This window comes from Salvelinus alpinus, chromosome 6 (genome assembly GCF_045679555.1).
Source record: "Salvelinus alpinus chromosome 6, SLU_Salpinus.1, whole genome shotgun sequence".
Lineage (NCBI taxonomy): Eukaryota > Metazoa > Chordata > Actinopteri > Salmoniformes > Salmonidae > Salvelinus > Salvelinus alpinus.
The window spans coordinates 77595540-77617390 of record NC_092091.1 but is presented as its reverse complement, the minus strand read 5'-3'; the positions used below and the strand labels follow the sequence as shown (position 1 = coordinate 77617390).

At 44.8% G+C, this 21851-nt stretch overlaps 1 protein-coding gene across 3 annotated transcripts in view; it reads right to left on the bottom strand.

Annotated features, from left to right (window-relative positions):
• LOC139579428 (interferon-induced very large GTPase 1-like) overlaps positions 1–21851 on the bottom strand; it is a 116155-nt gene that overhangs the window by 40967 nt on the left and 53337 nt on the right. For all 3 annotated transcript variants that reach the window (XM_071408090.1, XM_071408092.1, XM_071408091.1), the window contains 3 exons: positions 20553–20822; positions 19725–19787; positions 19306–19575 (listed from right to left, as the gene is read on the bottom strand). In XM_071408090.1, coding sequence (XP_071264191.1) covers positions 19306–19575; positions 19725–19787; positions 20553–20822 — 603 coding nt within the window. The remainder of the gene's footprint in view (positions 1–19305; positions 19576–19724; positions 19788–20552; positions 20823–21851) is intronic.

Here is a 21851-nt window from a genome sequence, read left to right as displayed (position 1 = left end):
AGCTAGTTACAGTCTTTCCAGCTTCAGTTTGAAGTGATTGTGTTAGCTGTCTTTTTGGCTAGCTCCTCTGAACAACAGTGTCCTGACAAGAGAGCACATTTTCTATGCCAGGAAAAATCACGCCTCATTTGCTCATTGTTATGGATGTATCCAAATAATTGTCCCCTAGAAAACACCTTAAACAAATGCAAATGCAGCTACTTTTGTTATTCTGGCTGCACTGTTTGACGTGACTGTAAGTTAGCTGTAGTTGGCTAGCTAGCAAGAAAGGGATAAGAACGTTGCCAGCTAGTATGACAATGGAACATTTAGAACAAACAACTGGGACGTGTCTCTGGCTACCGAACCAATAGAACGAACAACCAGCCAGCTTGGGTTGCAACCCTAGATTTGTTTCGGGACTTGTGGAAGGGTTAAATATTATGAATAAATTCATCAGAATAATGTTTTTAATGAAAATATGTCAATCATTATTTTTAAATCTTGGTTACCAGTTGTATAAAAGTGATAATGCCCGAGAAGCTTGTGTTTGGAGAATATATTGGCACAGTTTGCCGGCCCCCGGCGAAGCCAATATATCCTCCAAACAACGGCTTCTAGTATCAGCTACATTTATGCCTTTACTAGACTATGGGGATATTTTATATATGAATGCTTCCGCTCAGTGTTTGAGATCAATTGACACTCTTTACCATGGCACTTTGAGATTTATTGTAAACTGCAAAACCCTTTCGCACCACTGCACTTTGTATACCAGGGTTGGCTGGCCTTCTCTAGTCACTCGTGGGCTCAGTCTCTGGTATACTTTTATTTACAAAGCCATTTTGGGTTTACTACCTTTTTATTTGGGCATTTCTATTGTTCAGAAATGTGGTGGGTACTCTCTTCGTTTGCTGGACTTTATCCTGCTAACTGTTCCAAATGTCCGAACTGAATTTGGTAAAATGGCTTTCATGTACTCTGCGCCATCGTCTTGGAACACCTTACAAAATAATTTTAAACTGGAAGAACTTGTCCCGATTGGTGTTTTTAAATCACTGATGAAGGATTTTGAGGCTGATTCCCTGACCTGCTGTTTTTGATTTTGTTATACTCTTGTGAATGCAATGGTTTTTACTAGATTACTTATAGTTTTTCATGTTGTCTGTCTGTCTGTAATTTTTGTAATGACTTGGTGCTGCCTATCTTGGCCAGGACGCTCTTGAAAAAGAGATTTCAGTTTTCAATGAGCCCTTCCTGGTTAAATAAAGGTTAAATAAAATAAAATAAAAATTAAATAGAAACTGATAATTGTGTATGTGACTTCACAATTGAATTTGAATGAACTGAATGATGAAGGTGATTGATTGAATTTAGATCAATAGTGTAATGATGATGACTAATTGTGGGATTTGTGGTGTCATGACGTGGCCCTCTTTGGGTATAGCAAGCTCCATCTCCCTCTCTCTCCCTCCATCCCCCTCTCCTACACCCAGGTTCTGTTATCTCAGGTCGTAAATTCCATGAGGGGATGCAGTATAGAGAGAGAGAGTTTCACAGTAGAACAAAGGAACTTCTTCTACATTACAGAACTTGAGAACTGAACAATGTCCATGTTTTGGAGAATGTGTAAACGGTCGGTGGAGAAGCCAGCTACGACCCGATCAGTTTTGTTTCATGTTTGTGACCTAATGAAAGACAATACAGCCACATTACCATTATACAGGAGCCTCCGTTATGAGGTTTGCGGCAAATTATTGTATAAAATGAATGAGTAAAGATTAAACTATTTGTGAAATTATGTAATTATGTAACCCTTTTAATGAAAGAGAATTGTATTCCCTTTAAAGTTTAACTAAGTCATTGGCCCGCCCCCATGAGCACAGACATGATCTGGCTCATGGGACAGCCTTTTTCTACTGTTCCAAATAAAACCCCGACCTGGAGAAACCCACGAGAGACCATGCATGCCTCGGTCAGCTGAGGGAGCAAAGGTTGGAGTAGAGACCACAAAAACCTCAGTATAAGCTAAGGTTGTAATGGTTGCTGAATTCTTAACCATACCACGTGGTTAAATTCTGAGACTATCGATCCGACAGAATAAGAGCAACTTTTCGATACTAATTACTAGTCTGCAGCTAGAAATTATGTACCATTGAATGCGAAGACCGACAACCGCCGAAACATCTATTCTATAAGAACATTTCTGAATGGGACTCTGAAGTATCCATTCTAACCACGAGATACTTCATGGGAGCAGAGAGAGAGACGCGTGGATGAACTTTCCAACAGAAAGACGGACAATTCCAACAGAGGTCACGACGACACACTGAGCGTAAATATGTATTGATTGCAATTATTCCCGAATGAGTGAGCGTTCATGTGCAAAGGATTACCATTTCAATCATTATAATTATCAACTGTGTAGTGACTCTTGTAATTCCCGCCCTTCTCAGTCCACACCCACTTCTCTTTGTCCACCAAGCCGCCATATCGGCTTAGCCCACTAGGGAACCTGCCCTATCATTTCCTTGTAACCATATCTACTCTTTGTTTGTTTATGAATTTCTGTTATTATTTAGTTAGTTAGTAAATAAATGATTAAGACAATTGATGTATGGATGATTCATAGTGAAGGCTAGGTTCGTGCAGATAACCAACAACTTACGATGTTTAGAATGAGACTAATGTGAGGTAAAGAATAGTTCATTAATTAGAAGACTAATTGATCAGATATTAAAATATCTGAAAAGTTATATTAGGAAAATTATAACTTTGTAATCTGAATATTTTCCTTGGTGCCCCGACTTCCTAGTTAATTACATTTACATGATTAGTTTAATTACGTAATAATAATTACAGAGAATTGATTTGATAAAATAACAGTCTTCAATTTAATGATGCCAAAGACACGACAGTGGTAAGTCTAATTAATTTCAAATGAAAGGCTGGAAATGGTATATAATCTCTCCTCGACGTGTAGTTCATAATAGCAAACTGAAAAAAACAGAACAGGGGACAATTGAGATGGTGATCCTAACTGCCACAAGAGTCTGGCAAAGAAGACTAGCCTGCTAGCAACAGTGAACAAAGTGACGGAAGCTGCTGCCCTCCGTGCAAAACAACATCCAGCAAGAATCTCATTGTAATAAAAAAGTACATGTGGTTTGCGTCGCTCTAGGCTCTCCTTAGTGTGAAACTAACTTCCCACTGTTGAATTCACCGCAATGGATCTTTGAGGAATTAAAATCTATCGCCCAGTAGCACTCACTTCTGTCATCATGAAGTGCTTTGAGAGGCTAGTTAAGGTCCATTTCACCTCTACCTTACCTGACACCCTAGACCCACTTCAATTTGCATTGCGCCCCAACAGATCCACAGACGATGCAATTGGCATCGCACTGCACACCGCCCTATCCCATCCTCACAAAAAGGAATACCTACAGTATATAAAAATGATGTTTATTGACTATAGCTCAGCCTTCAACACCATTGTACCCTCCAAGCTCCTCATTAAGCTCCGGGCCCTGGGTCTCAACCCCGCCCTGTGCAACTGGGTCCTGGACTTCCTGATGGGCTGCCCCCCCGGTGGTGAAGGTAGGAAACAACACCTCCACTACGCTGATCCTCAAGGGTGCCCCCACTCCTGTACTCATTTACATTTACATTTAAGTCATTTAGCAGATGCTCTTATCCAGAGCGACTTACTCCTGTTCACCCAAGACTGCGTGGCCACGCACGCCTCCAACTCAATCATCATGTTTGCAGACGACACAACAGTAGTAGGCTTAATTAACAACAATGATGAGACAGCCTACAGGGAGGAGGTGAAGGCCTTGGCGGTGTGGTGCCAGGAAAATAACCTCTCTCTTCAGGAAACAGCAGAGGGAGCACGCCCCTATCCACATCGTTGAGACTGCAGTGGAGAAGGTGTAAAGCTTCAAGTTCCTCGGCATACACATCACTGACAATCTGAAATGGTCCACCCACACAGACAGTGTGGTGAAGAAGGCTGCTGAAGACATTCGGCTTGGCCCCTAAGACCCTTACAAACTTTCACCGAAGCACAATTGAGCTATCACCACCTGGTACAGCAAATATACAGCCCACAAACGCAGGGCTCTCCAGAGGGTGGTACGGTCTGCCCAATGCATCACTGGGGGCACACTGCCTGCCCTTCAGGACACCTACAGCACCCGATGTCACAGGAAGGCCAAAAAGATCAGCAAGGACCTCAACCACCCGAGCTACAGCCTGTTCACCCCAGTATCATCCAGAAGGCATGTTCGGTACAGACCGTTAAATAGCCATCACTAGCCAGCTACCACCCGGTTACTCAACCCTGCACCTTAGAGGTTGCTGCCCTATATACTGTACATAAACTTGGAATCACTGGTCACTTTAATCATGGAACACTAGTCACTTTAATAATGTTTACATACTGTTTTACTCATTTCATATGTATATACTGTATTTTAGTCCACGCCACCCCGACATTGCTCATCCTAATATTTATATATTCCTTAATTCCATTCTTTTAATTTTAGATTTGTGAGTATTGTTGTGAATTGTTAGATATTACTGCACTGTTGAGCTAGGAACACACACATTTCGTTACACCTGCAATAACATCTGCTAAATATGTGTATGTGACAAATAACAATTGATTTGATGAAAGAATATGCTCCTCCCCAGTGCTAAGAATTAGTAAACAATGTGACCTTTTGACACAAATTAGCTACTTTCACCACTTTTCCAACAAGTTAGACAACACTTAGAGGACATCATTCTATTTTTCTGCTATTCAAATCTGAAATCAGAACAACAGTATATTCTACCAATCAAACCATACAGCTCTTTTAGAATTAACAAAAATATAAAGGCAATATGCAACATTTTACTGAGTTACAGTTCATATAAGGAAATCAGTCAATTGAAAAAAATTAATTAGCCCCTATTCTATGGATGTCACCTGACTGGGAATAGAGATATGCATCTGTCAGTCACAGATACCTTTAAAAACAAAGGTAGGGGCATGGATCAGACAACCAGTCAGTATCTGGTGTGACCACCATTTGCCTCATGCAGGGTGACCATCTCCTTCGCTTAGAGTTGATCAGGTTGTTGATTGTGGCCTGTGGAATTTTGTCCCACTCCTCATCAACCTGACCAACCAGCCCTCTAAAATACACCTCTGCTGTCTTCAACCAGGATCTCAGCGATCACTGCCTCATTGCCTGCGTCCATAATGGGTCTGCGGTCAAACGACCACCCCTCATCACAGGCCTTTCTAATCGACCTGACCCGGGTATCCTGGAAGGATATTTTCCTCATTCCGTCACTAGAGGATGCCTGGTTATTCTTTAAAAGTGCTTTCCTCACCATCTTAAATGAGCATGCCCCTTTCAAAAAATGTAGAACCAGGAACAGTGGCGTACAACATTAGCATCGAATAGCCCCCGTGATATGCAATTGTTCAGGGAAGGCAGGCAGTTAGGAAAGCAAAGGCTAGCTTTTTCAAACTGAAATGTGCATCCTGTAACACAAACTCCAAAAAGTTCTGGGACACTGTAAAGTCCATGGAGAATAAGAGCACCTCCTACCAGCTGCCCACTGCACTGAGGCTAGGAAACACTGTCACCACCGATAAATCCACGATAATTGAGAATTTCAATAAGCATTTTTCTACGACTGGCCATTTTTACACCTGGCTACCCCTACCACGTTCAACAGCCCTGCACCCCCCACAGAAACTTGCCCAAGCCTCCCCCATTTCTCCTTCACCCAAATCCAGATAGCTGATGTTCTGAAAGAGCTGCAAAATCTGGACCCCTACAAATCAGCTGGGCTAGACAATCTGGACCCTCTCTTTCTAAAAGTATCTACCGCAATTGTTGCAACCCCTATTACTAGCCTGTTCAACCTCTCTTTCGTATCGTCTGGGATCCCAAAAGATTGGAAAGTTGCCACGGTCATCCCCCTTTTCAAAAGGGGAGACACTCTTGACCCAAACTGTTACAGACCTATAGCTATCCTAACCTCCCTTTCTAAGGTCTTTGAAAGCCAAGTTAACAAACAGATCACCGACCATTTCGAATCCCACCGTACCTTCTCCGCTATGCAATCTGGTTTCCGAGCTGGTCATGGGTGCACCTCAGCGAAGCTCAATGTCCTAAACGATATCATAACCGCCATCGATAAAAAAACAATACTGTACAACCATATTCATCGACCTGGCTAAGGCTTTTGACTCTGTGAATCACCACATTCATATCGGCAGACTCAACAGCCTTGGTTTCTCAAATGACTGCCTCGCCTGGTTCACCAACTACATCTCAGACAGAGTTCAGTGTGTCAAAACAGAGGGCCTGTCCGGACCTCTGGCAGTCTCTATGGGGGTGCCACAGGGTTCAATTCTCGGACCGACTCTTTTCTCTGTATACATCAATGATGTCGCTTTTGCTGCAGGTGATTCTCTGATCCACCACTACGCAGACGACACCATTCTGTATACTTCTAGCCCTTCTTTGGATACTGTGTTAACTAACCTCCAGATGAGCTTCAATACCATACAACTCTCCTTCCGTGGCCTCCAACTGCTCTTAAATGCAACCGATCGCTGCCCGCACCTGCCCGCCCATCCAGCATCACTACTCTGGACGGTTCTGACTTAGAATTTGTGGACAACTACAAATACCTAGGTGTCTGGTTAGACTGTAAACTCTCCTTACTGACTCACATTAAGCATCTCCAATCCAAAATTAAATCTAGAATCGGCTTCCTATTTCGCAACAAAGCATTCTTCACTAATGCTGCCAAATATACCCTCGTAAAACGGACTATCCTACCGATCCTTGACTTCGGCGATGTCATTTATAAAATAGCCTCCAACACTCTACTCAGCAAATTGGATGCAGTCTATCACAGTGCCATCAATTTCATCACCAAAGCCCCATATACTACCCACCACTGCGACCTGTATGCTCTTGTTGGCTGGCCCTCGCTTCATATTCGTCGCCAAACCCACTGTCTCTAGGTCATCTATAAGTATTTGCTAGGTAAAGCCCCGCCTTATCTCAGCTCACTGGTCACCATAGCAGCACCCACCCGTAGCACATGCCCCAGCAGGTATATTTCACTGGTCACCCCCAAAGCCAATTCTTCCTTTGGCAGCCTTTCCTTCCAGTTCTCTGCTGCCAATGACTGGAACGAATTGCAAAAATCACTGAAGCTGGAGACATGTCAGAGCAGCTCACAGATCATTGCACCTGTACATAGCCCATCTGTAAATAGCCCATCCAACTACCTCATCCCCATATTATTTTTGTTTTTTTTGCTCCTTTGCACCCCAGTATCTCGACTTGCAAATTCATCTTCTTCACACCTATCACTCCAGTGTTAATTGCTCAATTGAAATTACTTTGCCACTACAGCCTATTTATTGCCTTACCTCCCTAATCTTACCTCATTTGCACACACTGTATATAGATGTTTTCTATTGTGCTAATGACTGTACATTTGTTAATTCCATGTGTAACAGTGTGTTGTTGTTTGTGTCGCACTGCTTTGCTTTATCTTCGCCAGGTCGCAGTTGTAAATGAGAACTTGTTCTCAACTAGCCTACCTGGTTAAATAAAGGTGAAATAAAAAAATGTAATCAATGGCTGTGCGAAGTTGCTGGATATTGGAGAGAACTAGAACACGCAGTCGTACATGTCGATCCAGAGCATCCCAAACATGCTTCTAGTTCCGACAGTGCAGTAATATCTAACAAGTAATCTAACCTAACAATTTTACAACAACTACCAAACACACAAATGTAAAGGGATGGAATAAGAATATGTACATTTAAATATATGGATGCGCGATTGCCATGTGGCATTGGCACGATGCAATATATGGTATAAAATAAAGTAAATACATATGAGATGAGTAATGTAGGGTATGTAAACATAATATAAAATGGCATTATTTAAAGTGACTTGTGATACATTTATTAAATCCATTTATTAAAGTGGCCAATGATTTGAGTCTGTGTGTAGGCAGCAGCTTATCTATGTTAGTGATGGCTGTTTAACAGTCTGATGGCCTTGAGATAGAAGCTGTTTTTCAGTCTCTCGGTCCCTGCTTTGATGCACCTGTAGTGACCTCGCCTTCTAGATGATAGCGGGGTGAACAGGCAGTGGCTCGGGTGGTTGTTGTCCTTGATTATCTTTTTGGCCTTCCTGTGACATTGTTGTTGTTGGTAATCCAATCCAAGATGGCGTAGCAGTGTAGACGTGTCTGTTTAGTGCTCTCGGGCACGTTTGTATTTTTTCGTACTTCTTGTATATATTTTATTATTTTTTTCTATCTATTTTCGATTTTTAATTCGATTATACCTTCCGGTAACCTACCTCACCCAATGTGGTACGGAATCGCTATTATTTTTTAACTTTGGAACACATTCAAGAACCCCCAGTAGCTAACCAGCTACAAGCTACCAGCTACAAGCTACTTAGCCATTTTAACCGATGCTAGCAGCTTTTACCTTCGGCACAGACACCAGCCCTGTTATTAGCCTGGATATTACTCAACAATTTACCAGCATCGGACTGTCTCTCGACAACAACGCCGGATTCCTGCCGTAATCCCTGAGCCACTACTTCTGATCCTCACAGCTAGCCTGCAGCTAACGCAGCTAGCACAGCTAGTGCCACTGCTACGAAGCTAGCATCAGTTAGCAAACACAATTCTACAATCACAACCTCTCTTTCGCCATCCGGCTTGGATTCTCTGTCGACACGACCACATCTGGTCTGCAGACGAATACCCCATCCGCTGTACCCTCAACCGGCCTCCGTCTGAGCAGACCCCCTTCGTCTGAGCAGACTCAACCCCCCGGGCTACTAACTTTAAACACCGCGTGCTAGCTTAGCGGCGACTTCCCTGCTCCATCTACGGCTGCCCCCTGGACACTATGATCACCTGGCTACATAGCTGATGCCTGCCGGACTGTCCATTAATTCACGGTACTCCATTCTGTTTATTTGTGTTTTAACTCAGGCTCTGTGTGTAGTTAATCCGACCCTCTCTGCCTAGTCGTCGCCTTTTTTACCTGCTGTTGCTGTGTTAGCTGACTAGCTGCTGTTATCTCACCTGTTGTTTTAGCTAGCTCTCCCAATCAAGACCTGCAATCACTTTATGCCTTACTGTATGTCTCTGCCAAATATCAATATGCCTTGTATACTGTTGTTCAGGCTAGTTATCATAGTTATCATTGTTTTGGTTTGCAATGGACCCCGTAGTTCCACTCTCCGTACCTCTGATACCTCCTTTGTCCCACCTCCCACACATGCGGTGACCTCACCCATTGAGACCAGCATGTCCAGAGATACAACCTCTCTTATCATCACCCAGTGCCTGGGCTTGCCTCCGCTGTACCCGTGCCCCACCATACCCCTGTCTGCACATTATGCCCAGAATCTATTCTACCACGGCCATAAATCTGCTCCTTTTATTCCTTGTCTCCAACGCTCTAGGCGACAGGGTTTTGATAGCCTTTAGCCGCACCCTCATCCTACTACTCCTCTGTTCCTCGGGTGATGTGGAGGTAAACCCAGGCCCTGCATGTCCCCAGGCACCCTCATTTGTTGACTTCTGTGATCGAAAAAGCCTTGGCCTCATGCATGTCAACATCAGAAGCCTCCTCCCTAAGTTTGTCTTACTCACCGCTTTAGCACACTCTGCCAACCCTGATGTCCTTGCCGTGTCTGAATCCTGGCTTAGGAAGGCCACCAAAAATTCTGAGATTTCCATACCCAACTATAACACTTTCCGTCAAGATAGAACTGCCAAAGGGGGAGGAGTTGCAATCTACTGCAGAGATAGCCTGCAAAGTTCTGTCATACTTTCCAGGTCTATGCCCAAACAGTTCGAACTTCTAATTTTAAAAATGAATCTCTCCAGAAATAAGTCTCTCACTGTTGCCGCCTGCTACCGACCCCCCTCAGCTCCCAGCTGTGCCCTGGACACCATCTGTGAATTGATCGCTCCCCATCTAGCTTCAGAGTTTGTTCTGTTAGGTGACCTAAACTGGGATATGCTTAACACCCCGGCAGTCCTACAATCTAAGCTAGATGCCCTCAATCTCACACAAATCATCAAGGAACCTACCAGGTACAACCCTAAATCCGTCAGCATGGGCACCCTAATAGACATTATCCTGACCAACCTGCCCTCCAAATACACCGCTGCTGTCTTCAATCAAGATCTCAGCGATCACTGCCTCATTGCCTGTATCCGCTGCGGGTCCGCGGTCAAACGACCACCCCTCATCACTATCAAACGCTCCCTAAAACACTTCTGCGAGCAGGCCTTTCTAATCGACCTGGCCCGGGTACCCTGGAAGGATATTGACCTCATCCCGTCAGTTGAGGATGCCTGGTCATTCTTTAAAAGTTACTTCCTCACCATATTAGACAAGCATGCTCCGTTCAAAAAATGCAGAACTAAGAACAGATATAGCCCTTGGTTCACTCCAGACCTGACTGCCCTCGACCAGCACAAAAACATCCTGTGGCGAACTGCAATAGCATCGAAGAGCCCCCGCGATATGCAACTGTTCAGGGAAGTCAGGAACCAATACACGCAGTCAGTCAGGAAAGCAAAGGCCAGCTTTTTCAAGCAGAAATTTGCATCCTGTAGCTCTAACTCCAAAAAGTTCTGGGATACTGTAAAGTCCATGGAGAAGAAGAGCACCTCCTCCCAGCTGCCCACTGCACTGAGGCTAGGTAACACGGTCACCACCGATAAATCCGTGATAATCGAAGACTTCAACAAGCATTTCTCAATGGCTGGCCATGCCTTCCTCCTGGCGACTCCAACCTTGGCCAACAGCCCCGCCCCCCCCGCTGCTACTCGCCCAAGCCTCCCCAGCTTCTCCTTTACCCAAATCCAGATAGCAGATGTTCTGAAAGAGCTGGAAAACCTGGACCCATACAAATCAGCTGGGCTTGACAATCTGGACCCCCTATTTCTGAAACTGTCCGCCGCCATTGTCGCACCCCCTATTACCAGCCTGTTCAACCTCTCCTTCGTATCATCTGAGATCCCCAAGGATTGGAAAGCTGCCGCGGTCATCCCCCTCTTCAAAGGGGGAGACACCCTGGACCCAAACTGTTACAGACCTATATCCATCCTGCCCTGCCTATCTAAGGTCTTCGAAAGCCAAGTCAACAAACAGATCACTGACCATCTCGAATCCCACCGTACCTTCTCCGCTGTGCAATCCGGTTTCCGAGCCGGTCACGGGTGCACCTCAGCCACGCTCAAGGTACTAAACGATATCATAACCGGCATCGATAAAAGACAGTACTGTGCTGCCGTCTTCATCGACCTGGCCAAGGCTTTCGACTCTGTCAATCACCATATTCTTATCGGCAGACTCAGTAGCCTCGGTTTTTCTAATGACTGCCTTGCCTGGTTCACCAACTACTTTGCAGACAGAGTTCAGTGCGTCAAATCGGAAGGCATGTTGTCCGGTCCTCTGGCAGTCTCTATGGGGGTACCACAGGGTTCAATTCTCGGGCCGACTCTTTTCTCTGTATATATCAATGATGTTGCTCTTGCTGCGGGCGATTCCCTGATCCACCTCTACGCAGACGACACCATTCTGTATACTTCTGGCCCTTCTTTGGACACTGTGATAACTAACCTCCAAACGAGCTTCAATGCCATACAACACTCCTTCCGTGGCCTCCAACTGCTCTTAAACGCTAGTAAAACCAAATGCATGCTCTTCAACCGTTCGCTGCCTGCACCCGCACGCCCGACTAGCATCACCACCCTGGACGGTTCTGACCTAGAATATGTGGACATCTATAAGTACCTAGGTGTCTGGCTAGACTGCAAACTCTCCTTCCAGACTCATATCACACATCTCCAATCCAAAATCAGATCTAGAGTCGGCTTTCTATTTCGCAACAAAGCCTCCTTCACTCACGCCGCCAAACTTACCCTAGTGAAACTGACTATCCTACCGATCCTCGACTTCGGCGATGTCATCTACAAAATGGCTTCCAATACTCTACTCAGCAAACTGGATGCAGTTTATCACAGTGCCATCCGTTTTGTTACTAAAGCACCTTATTCGACCCACCACTGCGACCTGTATGCCCTAGTCGGCTGGCCCTCGCTACATGTTCGTCGTCAGACCCACTGGCTCCAGGTCATCTACAAGGCTATGCTAGGTAAAGTGCCGCCTTATCTCAGTTCACTGGTCACGATGGCTACACCCACCCGTAGCACGCGCTCTAGCAGGTGTATCTCACTGATCATCCCTAAAGCCAAAACCTCATTTGGACGCCTTTCCTTCCAGTTCTCTGCTGCCTGCGACTGGAACGAATTGCAAAAATCTCTGAAGTTGGAGACTTTTATCTCCCTCAACAACTTTAAACATCTGCTATCCGAGCAGCTAACCGATCGCTGCAGCTGTACATAGTCCATCGGTATATAGCCCACCCAATTTACCTACCTCACCCCCCCCATACTGCTTTTATTTCCTTTTCTGCTTTTTTGCACACCAGTATCTCTACTTGCACATGATCATCTGATGATTTACCACTCCAGTGTTAATCTGCTAAATTGTAATTATCTGATTTATTGCCTACCTCCTCATGCCTTTTGCACACATTGTATATAGATTCTCTTTTTTTTCTACCATGTTATTGACTTGTTTATTGTTTACTCCATGTGTAACTCTGTGTTGTTGTCTGTTCACACTGCTATGCTTTATCTTGGCCTGGTCGCAGTTGCAAATGAGAACTTGTTCTCAACTAGCCTACCTGGTTAAATAAAGGTGAAATAAATAAAAAAAAAAAAAAATAAATCAAGCCCACTACTGTAGTATCGTCTGCAAACTTGATGAATGAGTTGGAGGTGTGCATGGCCACACAGTTATGGGTGAACAGGGAGTACAGGAGGGCCTGAGCACACACCCTTGTGGGGCCCCAGTGTTGAGGATCAGCGAAGTGGAGAAGTTGTTTCCTACCTTCACCACCTGGGGGCAGCCCGTCAGAAAGTCCAGGACCCAATTGCACAGGGCGGGGTTGAGACCCAGGGCCTTAAGCTTAATGATGAGTTGGAGGGTACTATGGTGTTGAATGCTGAGCTGTAGTCAATGAACAGCATTCTTACATAGGTACTCCTCTTGTCCAGATGGGATAGGGCAGCGTGCAGTGTGATGATGATTGCACTGTCTGTGGACCTGTTGGGGCGATATGCAAACTGAAGTGGGTCTAGGGTGGCACGTAAGGAGGAGGTGATATGATCCTTGTTTAGTCTCTCAAAGCACTTCATGATGACAGAAGTGAGTGCTATGGGTCGATAGTAATTTAGTTCAGTTATCTTTGCCTTAATTTGGTACAGGAACAATAGTGACCATCTTGAAGCATGTGGGGACAGCAGACTGGGATAGGGACCGATTGAATATGTCACTGTACACACCAGCCAGCTGGTCTGCAAATTCTCTGATGACGTGACTAGAGATGCCATCTGGGCCAGCAGCCGTGTGAAGGTTAACACGTTTTAATGTTTTACTCATGTCGGCCAAGGAGAAGGAGAGGGGGGGCCCGCAGTCCTTGGTAGCGGGCTGCATCTGTGGCACTGTATTATCCTCAAAGCGGGCAAAGAAGGTGTTTAGCTTGTCTGGAAGCAAGATGTTGGTGTCCGTGACGTGGCTGGTTTTCTTTTTGTAGTCCATAATTGGCAGAACTGCACATTTTAGAGCGGCCTTATATTGTCCCCAGCACAAGGTCCACCTGTGTAATGATCATGCTGTTTTAATTAGCTTCTTGATATGTCACACCTGTCTTGGCAAAGGAGAAATGCTCACTAACAGGGATGTAAACAAATTTGCATCTTTGTTTAATCTATTCAAGAAAAGTCCAACTGAACATTTTCAAAAAAGTCCTCGGCAATTGTTTTCTGTGCTACATCTGGAAAAATTTTATAAAATGTTAATGTTTCCTTTAACATTCTGTGTTGTGTCCATCGGTGAAGCATGTTTTAAATGCTTTATGAATGGGGATTGAATGAATTGAATGAATGGATTTTTTTATTTTTTTATTTCACCTTTATTTAACCAGGTAGGCTAGTTGAGAACAAGTTCTCATTTGCAACTGCGACCTGGCCAAGATAAAGCATAGCAGTGTGAACAGACAACACAGAGTTACACATGGAGTAAACAATAAACAAGTCAATAACATGGTAGAAAAAAGAGAATCTATATACAATGTGTGCAAAAGGCATGAGGTAGGCAATAAATCGAATAATTACAATTTAGCAGATTAACATTGGAGTGATAAATCGTCAGATGATCATGTGCAAGAAGAGATACTGGTGTGCAAAAGAGCAGAAAAGTAAATAAATAAAAGCAGTATGGGGGGTGAGGTAGGTAAATTGGGTGGGTAGTTTACAGATGGACTATGTACAGCTGCAGCGATCGGTTAGCTGCTCGGATAGCAGATTTTTAAAGTTGTTGAGGGAGATAAAAGTCTCCAACTTCAGGGATTTTTGCAATTCGTTCCAGTCGCAGGCAGCATAGAACTGGAAGGAGAGGCGTCCAAATGAGGTTTTGGCTTTAGGGATGATCAGTGAGATACACCTGCTGGAGCGCGTGCTGCGGGTGGGTGTAGCCATCGTGACCAGTGAACTGAGATAAGGCGGCACTTTACCTAGCATAGCCTTGTAGATGACCTGGAGCCAGTGGGTCTGACGACGAACATGTAGCGAGGGCCAGCCGACTAGGGCATACAGGTCGCAGTGGTGGGTCGTATAAGGTGCTTTAGTAACAAAACGAATGGCACTGTGATAAACTGCATCCAGTTTGCTGAGTAGAGTATTGGAAGCTATTTTGTAGATGACATCGCCGAAGTCGAGGATCGGTAGGATAGTCAGTTTTACTAGGGTAAGTTTGGCGGCGTGAGTGAAGGAGGCTTTGTTGCGGAATAGAAAACCGATTCTTGATTTGATTTTGGATTGGAGATGTTTGATATGAGTCTGGAAGGAGAGTTTGCAGTCTAGCCAGACACCTAGGTACTTATAGATGTCCACATATTCTAGGTCGGAACCATCCAGGGTGGTGATGCTAGTCGGGCGTGCGGGTGCAGGCAGCGAACGGTTGAAAAGCATGCATTTGGTTTTACTAGCGTTTAAGAGCAGTTGGAGGCCACGGAAGGAGTGTTGTATGGCATTGAAGCTCGTTTGGAGGTTAGATAGCACAGTGTCCAAGGAAGGGCCGGAAGTATATAGAATGGTGTCGTCTGCGTAGAGGTGGATCAGGGAATCGCCCGCAGCAAGAGCAACATCATTGATGTATACAGAGAAAAGAGTCGGCCCGAGAATTGAACCCTGTGGTACCCCCATAGAGACTGCCAGAGGACCGGACAACATGCCCTCCGATTTGACACACTGAACTCTGTCTGCAAAGTAGTTGGTGAACCAGGCAAGGCAGTCATTAGAAAAACCGAGGCTACTGAGTCTGCCGATAAGAATATGGTGATTGACAGAGTCGAAAGCCTTGGCCAGGTCGATGAAGACGGCTGCACAGTAATGTCTTTTATCGATGGCGGTTATGATATCGTTTAGTACCTTGAGCGTGGCTGAGGTGCACCCGTGACCGGCTCGGAAACCGGATTGCACAGCGGAGAAGGTACGGTGGGATTCGAGATGGTCAGTGATCTGTTTGTTGACTTGGCTTTCGAAGACCTTAGATAGGCAGGGCAGGATGGATATAGGTCTGTAACAGTTTGGGTCCAGGGTGTCTCCCCCTTTGAAGAGGGGGATGACCGCGGCAGCTTTCCAATCCTTGGGGATCTCAGATGATACGAAGGAGAGGTTGAACAGGCTGGTAATAGGGGGTGCGACAATGGCGGCGGACAGTTTCAGAAATAGGGGGTCCAGATTGTCAAGCCCAGCTGATTTGTATGGGTCCAGGTTTTCCAGCTCTTTCAGAACATCTGCTATCTGGATATGGGTAAAGGAGAAGCTGGGGAGGCTTGGGCGAGTAGCAGCGGGGGGGTGGGGCTGTTGGCCAAGGTTGGAGTCGCCAGGAGGAAGGAATGGCCAGCCATTGAGAAATGTTTGTTGAAATTTTCGATTATCACGGACTTATCAGAGTGGTGATCAGTGGTGACCGTGTTACCTAGCCTCAGTGCAGTGGGCAGCTGGGAGGAGGTGCTCTTCTTCTCCATGGACTTTACAGTATCCCAGAACTTTTTGGAGTTAGAGCTACAGGATGCAAATTTCTGCTTGAAAAAGCTGGCCTTTGCTTTCCTGACTGACTGCGTGTATTGGTTCCTGACTTCCCTGAACAGTTGCATATCGCGGGGGCTCTTCGATGCTATTGCAGTTCGCCACAGGATGTTTTTGTGCTGGTCGAGGGCAGTCAGGTCTGGAGTGAACCAGGGGCTATATCTGTTCTTGGTTCTGCATTTTTTGAACGGAGCATGCTTGTCTAATATGGTGAGGAAGTAACTTTTAAAGAATGACCAGGCATCCTCAACTGACGGGATGAGGTCAATATCCTTCCAGGGTACCCGGGCCAGGTCGATTAGAAAGGCCTGCTCGCAGAAGTGTTTTAGGGAGCGTTTGACAGTGATGAGGGGTGGTCGTTTGACCGCGGACCCGTGGCGGATACAGGCAATGAGGCAGTGATCGCTGAGATCTTGATTGAAGACAGCAGAGGTGTATTTGGAGGGCAGGTTGGTCAGGATAATGTCTATTAGGGTGCCCATGTTTACGGATTTAGGGTTGTACCTGGTGGGTTCCTTGATGATTTGTGTGAGATTGAGGGCATCAAGCTTGGATTGTAGGACTGCCGGGGTGTTAAGCATATCCCAGTTTAGGTCACCTAACAGAACAAACTCTGAAGCTAGATGGGGAGCGATCAATTCACAGATGGTGTCCAGGGCACAGCTGGGAGCTGAGGGGGGTCGGTAGCAGGCGGCAACAGTGAGAGACTTATTTCTGGAGAGATTAATTTTTAAAATTAGAAGTTCGAACTGTTTGGGCATAGACCTGGAGAGTATGACAGAACTTTGCAGGCTATCTCTGCAGTAGATTGCAACTCCTCCCCCTTTGGCAGTTCTATCTTGACGGAAAGTGTTATAGTTGGGTATGGAAATCTCAGAATTTTTGGTGGCCTTCCTAAGCCAGGATTCGGACACGGCAAGGACATCAGGGTTGGCAGAGTGTGCTAAAGCGGTGAGTAAGGCAAACTTAGGGAGGAGGCTTCTGATGTTGACATGCATTAGGCCAAGGCTTTTTCGATCACAGAAGTCAACAAATGAGGGTGCCTGGGGACATGCAGGGCCTGGGTTTACCTCCACATCACCCGAGGAACAGAGGAGTAGTAGGATGAGGGTGCGGCTAAAGGCTATCAAAACTGGTCGCCTAGAGCGTTGGGGACAAAGAATAAAAGGAGCAGATTTATGGGCGTGGTAGAATAGATTCTGGGCATAATGTGCAGACAGGGGTATGGTGGGGCTCGGGTACAGCGGAGGCAAGCCCAGGCACTGGGTGATGATAAGAGAGGTTGTATCTCTGGACATGCTGGTCTCAATGGGTGAGGTCACCGCATGTGTGGGGGGTGAGACAAAGGAGGTATCAGAGGTACGGAGAGTGGAACTACGGGGTCCATTGCAAACCAGAACAATGATAATGATAACTAGCCTGAACAACAGTATGCAAGGCATATTGATATTTGAGAGAGACATACAATAAGGCATAAAGTGATTGCAGGTCTTGATTGGGAGAGCTAGCTAAAACAACAGGTAAGATAACAGCAGCAATAACAGGGTGCTAGTCTAACACAGCAACAACAGGTAAAAATGGCAACGACTAGGCAGAGAGGGTCGGATTAACTACACACAGATCCTGAGTTAAAGCACAGAGCCGACAGATAAGACACAAATAAACGGAATGGAGTACCGTGAATTAATGGACAGTCAAGCAGGCATCAGCTATGTAGCCAGGTGATCATAGTGTCCAGGGGGCAGCCGTAGATGGAGCAGTGAGGCCTCCACTAAGCTAGCCCGCGGCGTAAGATTGTTCGATAGACCTGTTCAGATAGCAGCCGATATGCTCAAGACAGCTAACGATTAGCGGGCCGCAGTTAGCATATGGGCGTTCAGGTTACGTCGCGATGGAGGGGCCAGTTGAATAACTCCCTCGGGCAGATAACGTCGGTATCCCAGTCGTGAAGGCCCGGTGGGTGCTCCGCATCGGCAGTAAAACGGGTCCGGATAGGTGATTGTAGCCCAGGAGTGGCTGATGGAACTCTTCAGCTGGCTAGCTCCGGGATAATTGGTGTTTGCTCCGGAATTGATGTTAGCCAATAGTCACTCGGATAGCAGCTAGTTAGCTGCAAGATCCAGGTGTAAATGTCCAGAGCTTGCGGTAAAAATCCGGGGATATGGAGAGAAAATAGGTCTGGTATGCTCTGGTCTGAGTCGCGTTGTACAAAACTGGCAATAGTTTTCTGAGCTAAAGGATAGCTGATAAGCGCTAGCTGTGGTTAGCTGAACTACTCACGTTAGCTTGTGAGCTGGCTAACTTCTGGCTAGCTTCTGTTGTAGATTTCGGATACGAGGTGAATAATACCTTTGAGGGAAAAAAACAGATCCGCACCACATTTGGTGAGGTAGGTTGCAGGAGAGTGTTTTGAAGTTGAGTTTTTAAGAAGAAAAAATATATATATAAAAAGAAATGCGAAGAAAAATATATAAAATATATATACACGGGACAGGACGAGGACAAAGGACATCTGACTGCTACGCCATCTTGGATTCAAGGTGTTATAGACCAGAGTGGCAAACTGCAGTGTTTTATATATTTTTGGAATATTTAAAACATACAATATACTTGTCGTGAAGCCACTCAACAACTACATCAAATTAGTCATCTAACAGTCTCCCATCCAGAGCGACACAGAAGCAACCAGGGTCAACGCCCTGCTCAAGGGCACGTCGACAGATCTCCCACAAGGTCAAAAATGGGGAACCGAACCAGCAGCCACCGGCCCAAGCTCCCAACAGCCAGGTACCAGCCCTCCAAGATTCCATGCAAACTGCACAGTTAATTACCATGAATTGCTTAGCTATAAACACTTTATGAATGGGAAAATAGATTTGACTTTACACTGACTGCATATGTGGGACCATAGTAATATTAGAGAATACATTATGGATATGTAGTCAAAGTAAATCGTTACTGATTAGTTCATTTACATAAGTTATTTTAAGAAATGTTGACAACAGACAATTTTTCAGTAGTGTACTTCCTTACTTGTAGTGAAGGTTGTTGACACCAGTTGACTTTGCTTTCCATTTCCCAGCACAGTGCAGACAGTGACAGAGTACTGAGTAACACATTGCAGGTCAGAGAGAGTGATGCTGTGTGAAGATGTGGTAGTGATGTGTGGTTCTGTCCCTGGACAGTGGTAGGAGATCTGGTAATGATGTTGGGTTTGGTCCAATCCTGGTGGCTGGTTCCAGCTAACAGCAGCTGATGTGGTCTCCACTGAGTTAACAGTCAGCTGGTCTGGAGCAGGAAGTACTAAGAGGAAACACATTATTGTCAGTGCTACAGTTTAAAGTGATTTAATATTCCCATTAGTTATATTTTTTCCCTCGTAGAATGGTAGGCCAACTAGGCTTGGATGCATTATTTGCAGTTGAATTGATGACATGTTGGCGGTAGCCTACCTGACTTTCTGCCTGGAATATGGAAAGCCGACTTAATCCATTTCATTGAATGCCAAGGGGAATCTGTTTGGGGACATTGATATTAATGTGTTTTCACAACTAAATATATTTAAATAAACTGTTGACAGCCCCTCAAGTAAGGAATGAAGGAGAGAGAGAGAAGAGGTGATGGAAACACTGTGGTGAGATATTCTGTAGCTAAAGGAATGAAGGAGATAGAAAGAGAAGAGGCGATGGAAACACTGTGGTGAGATATTCTGTAGCTAAAGGAATGAAGGAGAGAGAAAGAGAAGAGGTGATGGAAACACTGTGGTGAGATATTCTGGGGCTAAAGGAATGAAGGAGATAGAAAGAGAAGAGGCGATGGAAACACTGTGGTGAGATATTCTGGGGCTAAAGGTAATGTATCAGTCTATTATTACAACAATATAAACTATAGGTGTTCCGGTACCTCCCAATTTACTAATTAAGCACTGAATGTTGTGATAAGAAATCCCCTCCACAATAACAAGTGTTTTACACTGTACTACTGATGAAGTTAAAGCAATCAGAGGCAGATCAACTCCTTGACATAATGACTCACAGGAATGGAAGAAAGCAAGAATTCAGATATTATTAAAACATTATTGATTTCAGCACCAAACTGCATGATGAGATCTGGGGAATTCACCATCATATATTTCTCATCAAGTAAGTTACTGTAACTTTACATCCCATGCTGACACATCCAATATGATTTGTTCATTTACATTACAGTCAATTTGATAACTAAAGTTATATAAACTTTGACAGTAGAAATAATAGTTCATAAGTAGAGTACTTCCTTACCTGTGGTGAGGTTTGTTAACAGCAGTTGACTATGCCTTCCATTTTCCAGCACAGTGCAGACAGTGACGGAGTACTGAGTACCACGTTGCAGGTCAGAGAGAGTGATGCTGTGTGAAGATGTGGTAGTGATGTGTGGTTCTGTCCCTGGACAGTGGTAGGAGATCTGGTAATGATGTTGTGTTTGGTCCAATCCTGGTGGCTGGTTCCAGCTGACAGCAGCTGATGTTGTGTCCACTGAGTCAACAGTAAGCTGGTCTGGAGCAGGGATAACTAGTGCAAACACATTATTGTCAGTGCTACAGTTTAAATCCAGAAATATTTATCAGGAGAAAAAGTAGAATAGTAGTCGAAAAGTAGAAAAAACAGCTCCCTTTTGATATGGCAAGAAATAACATAAAGCAGAAGTCGCAAAACAGATGTTACATTTGTAACGTAAGAAAAATTCATGTTCCGCTATATTCATTAAGCATCGGCGCTGCACATCTGCTAAATTGTTGCCGCCGCGCTAAAAGAGAAGAAAGTAAATGAAAATAATAAATAATCAATAAAGAGTTTAATTCCAAAATGCTATATATCGATTTTTAGAAATGTTGAATTAAATTATATTGTTTAAAGAATCTAAGAAAGAGATTGCTGTGTTAGTTCACTATCTAATTATGGCATGAGGTTGCTCAATGACAGACATGTATTTGTTTAAAATCTATCACAACATTTTTGCAAAGGTAAAAGAAAAAAACATAAATAAGTTATTCAGACCCTTTGCTACGAGACTCGTAATTGAACTCCGGAGTATTCAGTTTCCATTGATCATCCTTGAGATGTTTCTACAACTTGATTGGAGTCCACCTGTGGTAAATTCAATTGATTGGACATGATTTGGAAGGGCACACACCTGTCTTTATAAGGTCCCACAGTTCACAGTGCATGTCAGAGGAAAAACCAAGCCATGAGGTCGAAGGAATTGTCCATAGAGGTCCGAGGCAGGATTGTGTCGAGGCACAGATCTGGGGAAGGGTACCAAAACAATTCTGCAGCATTGAAGGTCCTCAAGAACACAGTGGCCTCCATCATTCTTAAATGCAAGAAGTTTGGAACCACCAAGACTATTCCTAGAGCTGGCCGCCCGGCCAAACTGAGCAATCGGGGGAGATTGACCAAGAACCAGATGGTCACTCTGACAGAGCTCCAGAGTTCCTCTGTTGAGATGATAGAAGCTTCCAAGACAACCATCTCTACAGCACTCCAATAATCAGGTATTTTTGGTGGAGTGGGAAGACAGAAGCCACTCCTCAGTAAAAG